General features: G+C 37.9%; 1 protein-coding gene across 2 annotated transcripts; it reads right to left on the bottom strand.

Annotated features, from left to right (window-relative positions):
* Positions 1–7,848: 7,848 nt before the first annotated feature.
* LOC104600191 (protein BPS1, chloroplastic-like) lies at positions 7,849–10,501 on the bottom strand. 2 transcript variants are annotated; one of them, XM_010263024.3, is made up of 2 exons: positions 10,343–10,501; positions 7,849–9,069 (listed from the first exon to the last, which is right to left on the bottom strand). In XM_010263024.3, exon 2 carries the CDS (start codon positions 9,055–9,057, stop codon positions 7,987–7,989), a length of 1,071 nt encoding a protein of 356 aa, XP_010261326.1. In that variant the 5' UTR covers positions 9,058–9,069; positions 10,343–10,501; the 3' UTR covers positions 7,849–7,986. The 2 variants fall into 2 exon arrangements, with proteins under 2 accessions (XP_010261326.1, XP_019053798.1); XM_019198253.2 differs by lacking the exon at positions 10,343–10,501 and adding an exon at positions 10,014–10,333.
* Between the last annotated feature and the right edge of the window lie 6,297 nt (positions 10,502–16,798).

Genomic DNA, 16,798 nt, shown 5'->3' with positions numbered 1-16,798 from the left:
TACAAATTAAAAATTCAAACCCCAGTTCAATATATACCGAAAAGACATAATGCCGATGATACCGAAAAGACTTGTACCCAACCAAGTGGGACCTATCAAAATTCATGGGGTTTTTTATTGGACAAAATCCTTCCGGTATCATATCAAAATACCGTTAAAAATGGAATTGAGATCTGTTACTCACAAGCGCGTCTCACACCCGCCTCACAGCCACATCCCGCCCTGTATTAGAAATATCTCTCCATGTGTACGAGAGATGTTTTAGATGTGATCAGGAGGATTAGAGATGTTTTGATGTGATCAGGAGGATGACGATCCAGCCAGTAATAGAGTTCCGACGTGTCTAAAACTCGAAATCCAAGTGGTTCTGCTCTGCCTACCTGGCCATTGGCCAAGAATAAAAAAAGAGAAAGAATCCATAGGTCGCAATTCTTCGATCTGGACCGTTGAAATGGTGGGGCCATACGATCAGCTGTTATTAATTAATGGCTGTAGTGCAGACGACTGGTCTTCCCGTTAGCCGTTTGGTTGTTGTGAATGTGAAAGCACCAAAAGAGTTGACCAAAGAAATTTAAGGGCCGGCGCCTGCCTGAACAGCTACAGCTTGTTTGTGCAGCATTAAGTTTTATAAGTAACTGGTATAACGGCTTAAAGACTCAACAGTCAACAAGAACAAAGGTAGAGAGTGAATGGAGAGTTTCCTTTTTGTCTCTGCTTGTGCAGTTGTGGTCACGGTTATTACGGCTCAAAGTCAACGCTTTGTTATGTTGGGCATTATAACTGTTCATGGGTCGGGTAGCCGACGGCCCGTGCCTTTATTTTTTGGGTTTGAATAAAATTTTAGGCATGTGAGTTCAGGCTTGGATTTTAAATATCAGGTTCGATTATTTTTTGGATTGAATTTGGGCTATTTTAAATAAGTCCGGTCCGATATTATTATATATAATAAAAAAGTATTTATGTTATATATAATATATATTTGTTTCTTGAAATATTAATAAATATTAATTTATTATTAAGAAATACAAATTAGTTTATTAACTTATTAAATTATTACTAAATTAATATAATATTAATTTATAAAAGTACATTAAAAATAAGACTTTTTGTGTACAGACCGAGTTTCAGACTTTGGGTTTTATATAAGGGTCAGGCTTGTGTTCAAGATCTAGGTCCAATAGTCGGGCAAGGCTCGGACTCGAACTTAAGCTTACACATTTTCTATGAATAAAGAGGTAAAACCCGGCCCAAGCCAGGCCCATTAACAAGTCTATTGGGCATCAATTATTGGATAGCTAGCTGTCTCCTGGACCGTTCAACATTTTTAGCATTCAAATTCTAACTCTAATTTCCCACTACTCTACACAGCTGTCCACTACTCATAGGCAGCATTGCTTTAGCTTACAGCCCTTCTTCATCTTTCTTTTAAATTCTTAACGCCCCTAGGTAGGCTCAGTTTGGGAAGAGTGCAAATGCATATATGCACTCTGATTCAGTTTTTCATGTATTTGATTCAATGTTTTAAAATCCGATTCGAAATCAGAACCATTTTGACCATCAGTTTCTGGGTTAGGGGTCTGATCGGCCAGTCTGAACAGATGGCCCGTCACATTTAAAAAAAATAATTAAAATGAAAAAGAATGATCAAAACCGTTCACTGAATCAAACGGATTAATGGTTTGACCATTCAAATCAATAGATTACTATTCAAGTCAACATTTTTTGACATAAGACTGGATTTGGAGTGAAATGGAACTGATTGTCTGAATGGTTTTTTATTTGAATATCCGATCGTACCAGTCAACAATGATTCAAAAACCATTATTTGATTCAAGTATATTGTGTATTGATAATAACAGCACCCAAGACACATTTGCATTCAATGATAGCAAAAGTTTGATTTTGCACTCATGTTGTTCGATGTAAAAACTAAAAAGGGTAGATTGGGGTGAGTTCAAATTTGGGCAGGGCCCGAACCCAGCCCATGAACAGGGCTACTCTCATTCTCGCTTCAGCTCATATCATACCCTTGTATGAGTGTTTACTTATACTAACCAAAATTTCCTTTTTAATCCAACCTGGACTATCCTCTGACGTGGGATGATCTCATTGGTCGGTACAAGGAAACACTCGTTTATGTGGCAAAATGAACTCAGTAAATAGGTAGTTTAATTTATTAAATCCATTTGATATCTGAATTCTATAATAACACCTGAATGGATAAGATTTGGTTCAAATCATAATACTAATGAATCAAATTTGAATATGGGAATATTTAATTGGATTGGATGAGTTTACCTACCTGTTTGACTTTAAATTTAAATTGTATTTGGTTATTGAAAAGACTTAGATTAATAAGGTAATTAGCATGTACCCTTGCAATGGGAGAAAAAGAAAAGAAAAAAAAAACGCTGCCGTACATTTTTTCCTCATGCACCTCTTTTAATTAATATAAACATTTATTAATTATTCATGATATTTTTTATAATTTATTTATCCAAAAATTAATTAAGATATTTTCAAAGTTTATGGATAGAATTTTCTAAACAAGACTATTCAACTTACCATATCCACTTCCAACACTCTATCAGTTTTTGAACAGTTATAAGTGGGCAATTTTAGAAGTGGGAGTGTATTTTGGAAGTTCATGGATATCGGATAAAATTCTCTTAAGACAAAACTATCCAACTTACCATTTTAGTGGATAGTTTCTGAAATAAGATTAAAGGACATGTATGCCCTTTTTATACCCGTTGTATTCTTAGACAAATAGGGTAAAAAACGTTCAATGAAATTACAATACGGAGGGGGCATTCACTCTTTTATAGATAATATAGATTTACATAGTTTACTTATTTTTGTTTTAATTTACAAGTGAACTCAATTTGGTTGTATATATCAATGTCTTACTAAGGCCATGTTTGGATCTAATGTCATTTCTGAGAGTTTTTTTTAGAAAACGTACTGCATTGGCATGTCATTTTCTAAAAAATGAAGAAGCCTGGTCCCAAGTCCCCACCCAAGAGTCAAAATCAGCCCCCCTGTGGGGTGCCCCTTATGGGGGGGGCTGATGTGAACTCTCAACCCAAACCCTATAAGGTTTTAAGTGGGAAAAACTTCTCTGCCAACTATGGATAGGAATTCCTACTCACTGTCAAGTTCCATATGACACGTGGCCTGATCAAGTAAAAATCAATGTCCCACTAACAGCACTAAATCAACCTCTCGCATTCGTCGGTTCATCCCTTCTCTTCCCTCGTCTCCTCTCCCTTTACCCATTTTCTAACTTACAAATAGCAATGTCTTAAAAAACGACCTGTAATTAGAACCGGCCACCAGTTTCCAATCAGCAGTTCAACCATCCGGTTCGAATGAATGACAAAAATAATTAAAAATAGTTAAAATAAAAAAAAAAACAGCCAAAGCCATTGAATGAATCAATGGTTTGACAGTCCAAATCAAACAAATCATTGACTAATTCAACAATTTTTTGCCAAGGGTTGGGTTTGGAGTAAAACAGAATCGATTTCTTAAACGATTCCCAGGCTGAACAGTCCAACTGTCCGGATCAACCACGGTTCGAAAACCATGCAGAAAAGATAACCGGATGCAGCCTTTAAGAGTGATACCAATTTCTTTTTCTTCCTATTGAGATATAAATTGGTTCTATGAATCCAAATGAGTCCTAACAAGAACATTATAATCTTTTTTTTTTTTGCCAAAACAGGAAGATCATATTCATATGAAAAAAAGAAAAATATATCTGCATAATTTGCAATCCATGTTTTTATGGTCCACCCATCTCCTATTAGCAACAGATAATACAGCCAATTTAGACATCCGATGTTGCATCTTGCCCTATTACACCATCACAAAAAAACCTAAAAGAACCTGGAGGATTTCAATCATAACCCTTTCTTTTTGAGGCTGTACATGAAAATATATATGTACAACATTTTTAAATACAAAATGTAAAGATAAGCAGCTTCTCAAATCCTCTATAGCCTTATTAATTTCTTATTTAAAGAGATTATGAGGCTTTGCTTAATTTCCCATCTACGGAACGATGTGACCAAATAACAATCAGAAATCACCATCTAATTCTCAGTTCAAACTATTCAATATCTTTTCCAAAATCTACATAAAATGTTAAGCGACATTAGCAAGAGAGAGATAGAGGTGGTGGTATTGGTAGGCAACTGACGGTGACCGGTGTCCGGTGTCAGGTGGAGAGGCAAAAGAGAGAGAAGGAATGGGATGGACACAGAAAAATGGGCCTAGGATGCTAGGCCACCTAGTCTTCATACCCGATTCCTCTCTCATGTCTTCATTATCTTGAATTGCTTATTCGATATGTATTTTATGTAGGGTCTGTTTGACGTGTATTTCAGTGCCGTTTTTTGGCTGTTTATAAGTCGGGTAAATCGATTTTCAGTCTATTTTTGTTTGATTCGCAGAAGATTTAACTGTTAAAAGTCGGAGTGTTAAAAAGGCACGAGAAATTCATTTTGGACTGATTTTGGAAAGTTCCAAATGAAGCTTTTTACGTTTTATTTTCACGCGGAAAAATGCACAGAAAAACATACATATACCAAACTAGCTTCAGGCTGTAAAGATTTTCATGCAAAAGCTCAATACATCTTTTGACTGTCAGAACTACTAGAAAATCTTCCTAAAAAAACCTGTCAAATAAGCCCATAGTCTTTGATGCTTGAAAGCTATTTGATGAAATTTTGAAAAGTATGATTTGGAACATCACAATTGATTGCTGCATAAAATAAAGTATTGAAAAAGATTGGTTTCCCTTCAAATGTGATTCTATCATTTGGTCCACACTATATCGTCGATTAACACTGAATATATATTGCATTTTTTCTTCCATGGATATTTCTCATGGATTGGTCCACGCCACAGCATGGACGACTCATTTTTTATAACAAAAAATTGATTCGGTGTTAAACGTTATAACCCCAGGTTTTTTCTATTGTATTTTTTTTATAATTTTTATTATTTTAAAATAATTCTAATGTTGAAATTTAATTTCAAGTGTAACATTTTTCAATATTCTTAATATGTTTGTACTAATTTCTTATTGAGTTTTATTAAATTTTATCAATGTTAGATATTTGTATACATTAATTTTTATTAGTTATTATTAGATAAAGTTGTTTGATATTTGATTGTTTTTAATTAATTAATTTTATAACTAACATTTTTATCATTTTTATCTTTATCAGTTAATACATGCTTATGTTTCATTATTCTTTATTAGTTTTATTATTCTTTATCAGTTAATACATGCTTATGTTTCATCATTTTTATTCTTTATAACTAACAATATAGATTATCTCACATATTATATAAGATACATGGAATCAAAACACATTGTATGGACTAAACAACACCACACCCTATAGAACACCTCTATAAATGTAATGTGTTTCAATCTACACAATTTATCGATAGTATAGAACAACTCCAGACTTTAATTTAATAAAGGCATGCATTTCTACTACTTTTTAAACTTCAAACTTGGAAAATAACTTTTTGACTTTTAGACATCAACTTTATAGTTTTAGACATCAAACGCCACCTTAATAAGCTTTTAGCTTTGTATGTTGACTTCAAACCTATTGTTCTTTTGCTCTTCTTTTTTTCTTAAAATATATCTTATATATTATATATATATATAATATATATCCTTCCTTAAATGATAACTCTAGACATTGTTAATGTCTAGAGTTAAATTTCAGATAATAACTTAAATGGACCCACCATTCATTGTGGAAGATAAATCACTGACTACATCTTTTCTTTTCCCCAAGCAGAGGAAAAAAATTCAGATAATAATGAAAAAATCTTGAAACCAAGTCTATGCTTACCTAACACCATTGTTAATGGAGTTTAATAAGATATTCCTTTTCATTGAAAGTGAAACACCCCTGGAAGAAGAGAAAGAAGCAAAAGGAAGTTAAGATTTTTATATTTTTAAAATCAATTTTCATCAAATGCTCAAAAACACTTTTTAACTCATTTTTACTTCTCACTGCCCAAAATTCAAAGCCAAAAGTTTATCCAAACAGAGTCATAAATAGCAACGCCACCGAAAAATCTTAAACTTTACATGATTACATGGATTCCATGCCCATCTCCTCCCCTCCAATCATGAACGGCGTACTCCCAAGTCCCAAACCGAGTCATAAAATGGTAATGCCCCACATCAGTCATAAAATGTATGTGGCCCATAAGCACTCAATCTCTCACTTAGCATTTATTGGAAATAGGATTAGTTGAAAGTTTTAGCTGTTCATCAGGCTGTGGAAATAATGATAAGATTGTACATCAGTCTTAAAATACACAGGACCCACAATCACTCAACTTTTTAGTGTACAGCCCATATATTTTAAAACTGGTGTAGAGTCTTATTATCGATTACAGTGTTCAACTAATCCAAATTCCATTTATAGTTGTTGTTGGGGAACTATCACTGGTTATTGGACAGTATTACGCTATATAACCACCATAGTGTTAGCTAAGAGTTGGGATTACCTACTGATAAAACATTCCAACCCCCTCCCAACATGATCTGACACCAAACATCTTGCCCTACTACTTTGAGGTGCATAAACCTCAGTTGACATTCACCAGTTACATTCCTTGTTAATACGTGGATGAGACTCTCGTATGAAGATAATTCATGGAGAATATAGGGTAACATGGTTTCAAAAATAAGAAAAACGATACGTGAGAATGAAGCCCTTCTCTATTTTAGTGATTCATCCACCTTTGTTGTAGTTGAGGCCTAAGAATGAAAAAAAAAAGGGAGAAGGGGTTTACAAATTGGGGTTTATACACTAAAATGGCAAAACGATCTGAAAATACACAAGGGTAATTGGTCAATGGAATTTTGGTTCCTATTGATAAAAAATCCCATGTTATTTTTTCAGATTTATATGGGGATTAAGAAAGTTTCTTTTCATGAGTACTCCCTAGGTAGGTAAATAACCTTCCCACTTGGGAGAAAAATTGTCAACACTTGAATGAGACAAAAATGCTCCTTTTAATAATAGATTTTTATGGCTAAAATGGTCATTGCCTCATTTATATTGGAAATAAAAGCACATGGGTAAATGCACTTATCCGGGTAAGTGTTTCTCAGAAAAAACTTACCCAAATAATTGCATTTATTAGTAAAACTTACCGAAAATCGAACATAGCCTAAAGGTTAAACTATAATACCAGAAAGATATGATACTGAAAAACTTGTAACCAATAAATCGAAAATCGCATTTTCTTTTTACCAAAAGAAATTACCATTTTATTGTCTTTAAAGAAAAGCATTACCATAAAAGCGATAACCAATCAGGTGATTACTTATCAAATTCTTGCATATTTAGAGTGTGTTTCACAACATGGTTGGTTTTGTATTACTCGTAACTTTTTTTTTTTTTTGCATGGATTGTGCTCTATACAGGATGGATCTGCACAAGTTCTTGGAAATTCCAAATTGGTTTTCTATTCCAACTGATTTTTAATTTCCATTCTGATTCCTATCAGTATCTGACCCAAACAAAACAGAGTATGGGAATAGACCAAAGAAATTTTGATTTCGATAATAGACCACCCTTAATCTTGTGGTTAAAAGTAACGGTAAAAAGGTATCTTCAAGGTTAAAAATAGCATGCGCAGAATGTCCGAATTAGGTGGTGAGAGATTTTAACCCCTCGGTATACCATATTGCAACTCTTGACTTTGTCGATTAACGGAGAATAGAATACGTGGGTGGTAGGCCATCCCTGGATTCCCTGCAAGTTAAATACTATGGTGGCAACAAGAAACAGAACGGAGTACGCAAACAGTACAAAAGCTTTGGTATTTGATTCACTAAAAAACTCGTATATTACATACATATAACAAGCAATCAGAAAACAGATAATGCTACATTACATTACATGTGGTGTAGAAAGAGATGCTAGCTTCCTCAGATTATCTCACAACCTGCTCTTCAACACTATTTTCTTGTCTTTGTGGCTCAGACTCGGTACCACCTACTCTTAGGTTACAAAGAAAAGCATCACGGCCTGTTAAAACATTCTGAAAGTAGCATTCTACTTCTTTTGAAAGAAGATCTAGCCCTTGCGAAAGACCATCTGCACATTTTGCCAAATCCAAAACCGAATTGCGCAATTTATCTGTTTCTGTAAGACCATCTGCACTAGTCATTTGATACAAGTGCTTCACACTTGTTTCAACTGCTTCCAGATCTTTCAAAATCGTGATACCTTCCTTGGAAAACAAGTTACTTATACCCCCATTTACATCACCTTGCAATTCATTGAACACCTCTGCCCACAAGAACTTGTCAGAAACATGCAAATCTACTAATGGTTTCGCAGATCCTGAGAAAGCTGCTGTGAAGACGCTACAAACAAATATCGTCTCTATCCTGACCCCATACATGGCCCGCATCAAAACCTTTCCTTTGGCTGAGTTCTTAATCTTAGGCAGGTGAAGAGATTCAGCAAGCTCATGTAAAATAACAGCACAATTTTCAAGTTTTGGGCTTCTCAAGTGTATTCTTTGCATCCAATCACTAATAGAAGAATGGGCACGCATGAGCTGTTCCTTGGATGGGAAAGTACTAGATACATCCAATACATGCAGGACACATTGAAGCAAGAGCTGTCCTTGATTAAGTCGGGAGAGCTCAGAACTAAAAGCAATACAAATGTCAAGTAACTTGATGCTGTTGTCCAAGTAAACATCCATCCACTTATCATCCCAATCAGAAACAGGAAACTGAAGATCAGTAACCAGGGTTTTGATGTCTGTATGCGTCTCAGAAAGTAATTGCATTGCTAAACTCATCCATGATAAGCTAAGAATGTCACCATGGTCCTTCGGCTTGAGCTTTTTCAGTCTCTCCGCCAATGTTTCTTCAAAGGAATTTAACAGTGCCAGAAACCTTGGAGACAGGTAAGATCCCTTTGGAAATATCATCCGAAAAGGGTTTCCAAAAGGAAAGAAAGGTGAATTCCCATCGTGTGGACGGCTCATTTCAATATGTAACTGTACAAAGAGTAACACTAATTTTTAAGAGAAAGGAAAAATTATATCACGATACAAAGGCAATAATATGTGTGTGTGTGTGTGTGAGAGAGAGAGAGAGAGCGAGAGAATTTTTGTTTATACAATATTACAAATGGCCAAGATGCACATTGTACCCTAATCTCGCTAAAGCAGATATGAAACACAATAGAATTGAAGACAGAATTTTATATATATACTATTCTAACAGTTAAAAAGACCATTAGAATTCAATAAATTTACCAAATGAATATGCAATACCAGTATTTGATTTGATAAAAAAGGTGTTACAGAAATAACAGTAAACCAATACTAATGAACAAGAAACAGTAATGGCTAGTATTATGGAACAAACATTAAGAGTAGCTCTTTTTTTCCCATTGTTAAATAACAGATTGCTTGGAATAGTACGCCACAATGTTAATGGTTTCATTCTGAAAACCACAATTACAGGCAAGATATAATCAATAGGATCAATTTGAACATCAGATTGATTCCCATTTATTTGCACAAAAATTGAGACCCCATCTCCATACAAGTCCAAAACAAATAACAGCACATACTGGGGGGGTTTGTGATATAGCCCACCTCCAACCCCATACTCCCCCCCCCCTAAAAATAATAATCTTATTATTATGATTGTGATTACTTCATATTGAATGGCGTGGTTTTACATCCAAATAATATAAACCCATGCAATTCGGGGAGGAGGATTGGGTGGGCGGAAGAACATTAGCCCCGATGTGCATCTACAGGCCCCACGAGAGTTCCAAACGATTCTTAGAAGAACCAGTACTTGAACCTTCTAAAAGATAAAGATAAAATATCAGATCGATTTTGCTCAATACTGTTGTTGTACTTTTTAATAACCGTTTCTTCGAATTAATCATTTTAATTGAACCAACCAGCAGGGCTAGATTGAATACCATAGATAGATCGTAGATCCAGCAAGAAACAAAGAGATCTTCACAGAATTGAATAAAATTCAAAACAACATCATCACATGAACAAGGGTATGGGAAATCGGATAAGTCCTCATGGTAATGGACAGATCCACTGCTTAACTAACAAAAACACAAAGTATGGGGGAAAACCGAACGATTGCCAACATAAAATGAAATAACACAAGAACCCTAATCAAACGAAAACTTCAAACCCTAATTCAATCTAAGAAGAAGGATCAACTTTCTAAAAGGCATCGCCGGAGAAAGATAGATCCACAGTATGTATACAATCAAGGACGAGAATTTCATACCTGAGTCGATGCTAACGGAACGAAAACCACAGAGAGGAGGAAGAAGTTGCAGACGCGTTAAACAACTATGAGCTAATCTTGATCTTTCGGCGTTGAAAATCTTTCAGGAAAGTAAAGGTTCGGGGTGGTGATATAGTGAGCGCTGTCCTCAATGTTTATCATCTATCGAACCTTCAGGATTCAGATTAATTCCTCGCCTGGCCCATAATAATAACCAGATCATAGATTAATGGTTCAGATTGATTATATTGAGCAATGTCCGTCAAGATTGATGGATCAAAGATGCATCGAATAGTTGTCAATAGTCAAGACACGTTCTCCTTTTTTTTTTTTATTTATATTTTGGTTTTGGGCTGGATTAGTGGGCTTCTCTTCTGCTTCGTTTATTGGAGTGTTACGAAGACGACGAAAGATATAGTGAGAATTTTTCAAACTTGGTTGGCCACGGAAACGGGAAACGGAAGGTGGGGATGTTGTCAACTTGTCATCGTCATTTTCACCTCAGTCTTGCCCTTCTCCAACTATATGCGGTCGGGCCACGTTAATTCTATTTTGCCCTTCGGCTCAGTTTGGAAGGAATAGAATTACAAAAATGTAGAATGCAACGTAATTTATACTGTTTTTTATACATTTGGAGACGGGATCTGCTCCTCACAAATGAGCGCCTCACATGCATATCCACCATGCATTGGAAATATCTTTCATGAATAATAATTAATAAGTAGGGGAGATGTTTCCAATGCATGGTAGGATGTGCATGTGAGGCGCATATGAGGTGCCAGGTGTGAGGAGCAGATCCCATCTCATAAATTTGTACTATACATATTTGTATTTGTGCTCTTTCCAACCTGAGCCTCACTTCTCTTCTCTTGGCTCATTTCGGAAAGAGTATATAAATGCAAATATAAATTTACAAATACAAAATACAAAGCGGTATATTGCACATATTTGTATTAGTACTCTTAGGGCCTGTTTGGCATGTCTTTTAGCTGTTTATAAGTCGGGAATACCGATTTTCAGTCTATTTCTGTTTGGCGCGTGGAAGGTATAGTCACCAAAAGATGGAATGCTGAAAAGCCCATTTTGGTCTGATTTCGGAAAGCTCCAAATGAAGCTTCTCGCGTCTTTTGCGTTTTATTCTCACGCGGAAAGACACACGAAAAGACGCACATCTACAAAAAATGTTTCAGGCTGTTCAGATCTTCATACAAAAGCTCGATGTGTCTTTTGACTGTCAGAGCTACTAGAAGATCTTCCCAAAAAGACACACCAAACGGGCCCTACTCTTAATTAATCCTCCAGTGCAAATGATCTTTTATTTACATGATTAAGGTGGTATTTAGTATCATGGTTTTCAAATCATCATTTATCCAGATGTTGGATCGTTCAGTCAGAAATTGTTCAGGCAATTGGTTCTATTTCACTCTGAATCCGTTCTTTGGTTAAAAACTGTTGGCTTGGTCAGTGATCCATAGATTTTGGATGATTGAACCATCAATTCATTCGATTTGAACACTAATTTTTGGTAGTTTTATTTTAATTTTTGTTTATTTTTAAATTGGAACAAGCCATCCATTCAAACCAGATGGCTGAACAGCCAACCCCAAAAATTAGTGGCCAAAGCAGTTCCGGTTCTGAATCGGTTTTTAAAACATTGTTTAGTACTATGAAAATATGCTAAGTTATTTGATTCGAAACACATGACACTATCTCGTTTACAGTATCAACACCCCCTAAACCAACTATCTCCATTGTAAGCAGATAGTTGAACTTCCCCATACTTATGATTTGATTTCTGCAAATTAAAAGGAAGCTGGAGGAACCCTCCTAGAACTTATTACATCAATATCAATTTCGGTGCCTGATGGATATTTGGTCTTAGGATGTTTAGCTAGAGATGAGTTGATTGAATTAGCTTCTTTAACGTAGCTAAGGTCTTAGAGATGAGTTGATTGAGTTAGGTTTTTTAACGCAACTAAGGTCTTGGACTCTTGATTTGCCGGTAAGAATGTCGTGATAGAAGGAGACTCAAAGATTGTTGTTGATTGCTCAAGGGGATGCGCTCTTCCTCTTTGGAGTATCAAAAACATTGTGGAAGAAAGAATACTCCGTTGTTAATGTTGCGGACACAGAAGCAGGAGACACCCATTCGTAGGCGAGCCTAACCAACCGCCGCCCGGTAGCAACAAGCACAGAAGTGCGCACGGCAGTATGCACAGCAGCGCGCGCCACCACGCACAGCAGCCGCACAGCAGCACGCACCGCCCGGCAACGCGCAGTATGCACCACGCGGCAGCAGCACTAGGCAACAGCACGCACTGCACGGCAGCAGCACGCACCGCACGGCAGCAACACGCACCGCACGACAGCAGCACGCACCACACGGTAGCAGCACTGTGAGACACGCACACCGCCCGGCAGCAGCAGGGGGGCCCACTTACCTTGCCACTCTAGCCAACTCGCCGCCAGCTGTATTATCCCTCATCCCTTATCCTTATCTTATCTTATCTTCTTAGTAAGAGTTTGGTTTGCCACTAGAAGTAGGAGTTGTGTTACCATTAGAAGTAGATAATTTATTTAGAAGTAGGAGTTTGAGTTTGAGTTGGATTACCCTAGCCTAGCTGAATCCAACAAGGAACCCCCCTTTTGTAATCTCCTATTTAAGGAGCTATGAGTAGAAATAAAGGCATTCAGTTTTCCAGTCAAGAGAAGAGTAAGGAGAGTTCGGGTGGTCTCTTGGACAAATCACCCATTCGGTTTTCCACAATAGGTTATGCACACAAGGGAAGGCGCAAGGGAAAGCAGGGCTTTCTCCCCGTGGACCAACCCGTGACAAGATCCTACGCGCGGGCCCATAACATTCTGGTATCAGAGCCTACTGTCATGGGGGAACAGGAGCCGCTGTCTTCTAGGGTCCACAAACTGGAACATAGGCTAGCAGAAACCAGCATGGAGGTTCATGAAGTCAAGGAAGATGTCCGGGAGCTGCGACGCCTGCTGGAAGCATTCCTCTCCAACAAAGAAAGGAGTTCGGAGGGAATCGCCAACACAAACAGTCGCCGTCCGGACTGTGCAGAGGCATCCAGCGAACAGCAGATCGCTGCCCCAACAGCCGCAGTTATTCCCAAGTATAGCCGTTTGGAGTTTCCCTCATACAGCGGCAACGGTGACCCACTGGGATGGCTGTACCGCTGCGAGCAATTCTTCCGTAATCAGCGCACGGAGGAGAAGGATAAAGTTAGCCTGACCGCGTTCCATCTGACAGACGAAGCGCAGCTCTGGTTCTACCGAGTGGAATAGGAAGAACCAGGACTTAGTTGGGATCAGTTCAAGTCATATTGTCTCCTCAGTTTCGGACCACCGTTGACAAGCAACTCGCTGGGCGAGTTAATCAACCTCAAGCAAACTAGAACCGTGGCAGAATACCAATGCCAGTTCCAAACCCTTCTTGCCAGAGCAACCTCGGTCCGCGTAGATCAGCAGGTCGACATGTTCACCGCGGGGCTAGCAGAACCCCTAAGGGTGGACGTGGAGATGCAACACCCTCCCAACCTGGTCACAGCCATGAACCTAGCACGCGCCTTCGAACGCAAACTACAACTCAGCCACGGAACCGTCAGTATGGGGCGGCCTCCATCAGCATGGGCATCCCCGGAACCACTCGGAGTGGCTCCATACTTAGCAGCCAGCCAAGAATGAAAGCCACAGACAAGCACCAATTCCAGATCAGCATCCAGTGTAGGGAGCAGCGTCGTTACAAACCCCATTAAGCACATGTCCAGGGCTGAGATGGCAGAACGTAGGGCGAGGGGACAATGTTTTAATTGCGAGGAACTCTACTCAACAGGGCGCAAGTGCAAGAGACTTTTCTGCCTCCTGGTGAAACAAGAGGAAGATGAATATAACTCATTGTTCATCGCAAATCTGCAATGAACTCATACTCGGGACAAGTTGTGATGAACTTCGGCTAACGCAAATCTGCGATAAAGCTTAGACACGCGTGAATCTACGATGACCTATAAGACGCGCACCGATTTGCAATAAACCCAACACCATTATAGAACTGTGGAATCATAGTAGATCGGGAATAAATGTTGGTTACACGTGCATCTTTAAATTACACATGCGGGTTTAATGAAAGTACGCCATCCAAACGATGACGTCACCCATGCCACGTCAGTATAATAGGATCGCATATGTAGAGAATCCGAAAGGAATAAGATTCTCTAATAATGATTCCTTAATATTCAAACAAAAGGAAAGATCTCATTTCTTAACAAAAAATATCATCTTTCCTAACAGAAAAAAAAAAAAAAAAAACTTCTTCCTTGATAACCTTAACTTTCTCTCTATAAAATGGGGAGAGAAATTCTTCCCCAGGGGGAATACAATCTTGATGTAAGGTTTCTGAGAGAGAGAAAACTCCCTTCTCTCCTCTCTTCTCCACGTTCTTTCTCATTCTCGTCGCCATCTCCAAACTTTTGGAGACTCAATCACCCGCCAACGAGAACACAATCCTACCTACACTACCCATGACAACTCTGCCCACACTTACTCACAAAACACTACCCTCGTGTATTGGAAACATCTCCACATACATAACACCATGTAAAGGCGTGAAATGTTCTCCGTATATGGTTGCGATCTCATGTGGGTAGATGTGAATAGAGCTGTTGTGGGTAGTCAAGAAGGGCATTTATCATATTAACCCTTGCAACTCCAAGCCCCAGACCTCACTAGACTAGATTGATCCACCAGATGGATGACATCCTTAGTTCTCTGAATCTTGAGGGCAACCACCAAGTTCGTTGGTTTCCAATTTTTTGGGTGGAGCATGTCTCATATGAATATGATTCATTGAGTTCAATTTGGCTCCTTTCACATCCATTCTGCCTATCCCTAAGACTCAATTTGGAAAGAGTACAAATGCAAATGCAAATATGTACAATATAAATACATACAAAATAATACGAAATATAAGGATTTGCATTCTACATATTTGTATTTATACTCCTTCCAATACTCCTTCCAAACTGAGCCTAATATAATTTGGATGACACTTGCGTCTCAATTTGGGAAAAGTACAAATGCAAATATATATATTTTTTGAGAAATTAAAAATATATATATTCAGTGTATAACCTTGTATACTATATTTATAAACCTTGTATTTACACGGAACTTATAGTAGTAAAAGACTGAAAGTGATTAATTTGGGTTTATTAGAGAGAGGTCCAAAGAATCTTTCATGTCATAAGAAGTGCAACTTGGGTGAACCTGATTTGAGAATTTATTAATATTTAACTGGTGTGTTGTGTAAATTCTTTAAATTGGGTATTGATGGCAAGTTCACAAGGTTATTCCACGGGCTAATACAAAATTAATCATGTAAGAATTTGGATTTTCTCCTTACACTAATCCCATAACACATTGCCGTCATACATTACGAATCTCCCATACTTGTAGGTTGTCATTCATAGGGAAATATGAATCTGGATTTGCTCCCCATAGTATATTGCAGCCATGCATTGTAAACATCACCCCATAAATGACAATATAGGAGATGTTTCCAATATACAAATGCACATGATTTTAAAAACTGGACCAGACTGGATGGTCAGACTGGTTGACCCGGGAATCAGTCAGGCAATCGGTTCCATTTCACCTAAAAAACCGTTTCTGGACCAAAAACTATTGATCCATTGACCCAGACAGTCAAACCATCGACCCAAACAATGGTTTTTGATCGTTTTTTATTTTTATTTTTTTTTTTAAATCATAATAAGCCATCCATTCAGACTGAATGGTTAGACTGTTTGACCCAGGAACCAGTGGCCAAAATGGTTCTGTGTCCAGTCTAATTTTTAAAACCTTGCAACTGCAATATGCCTTAGGATTGGTGTGGGGAGCAGATCTGCAGATCCAGATTCTCTCTTGGATCTGCTACCCACTAGACGCCTTATACACAAGGAGTATGACTATATTTTTTTGATCAATATGACAACATATTAATACAAGAGATGTTCTCCATGCATGACTATAAGGGGAGACCAGATTGCAGAAGACAAAGTCATGCACACCGGGCTGGGCTACTTATCACAAGTGAATACACCAGTGTTTCCTGTGGGCCCTCACTCGTGTAGCACAGCCCGGTGTACACGATTTTGTCTCCAACTCATTTGGACTGCTATATGGGTTGAGGCTAGACCTGTTCATGGGCCGGGTAGCCCGACGGCCCGGCCCGCACCCCGGCCGGGCTTGGTCATATAATTAGGCCCGTGGGCCTGACCTCGGGCTTAACACAGTAAGCCCGACTGTGTTTCGGGCCGGGCTCGGGATTTGTCAAAAAAGCCCGGCCCGGCCCGACTCAGTATTATATACTTTATAAAATATATAATATGTATTTTATATATTATATAAAATATATAAATAATATAATATTTATTAAAATATATA

Source organism: Nelumbo nucifera, chromosome 1 (genome assembly GCF_055504915.1).
Source record: "Nelumbo nucifera cultivar China Antique chromosome 1, China Antique-T2T, whole genome shotgun sequence".
In the NCBI taxonomy this organism is placed as follows: domain Eukaryota; kingdom Viridiplantae; phylum Streptophyta; class Magnoliopsida; order Proteales; family Nelumbonaceae; genus Nelumbo; species Nelumbo nucifera.
The sequence above is the reverse complement of the archived record's forward strand: the minus strand, read 5'-3'. Positions and strand labels throughout refer to the sequence as shown.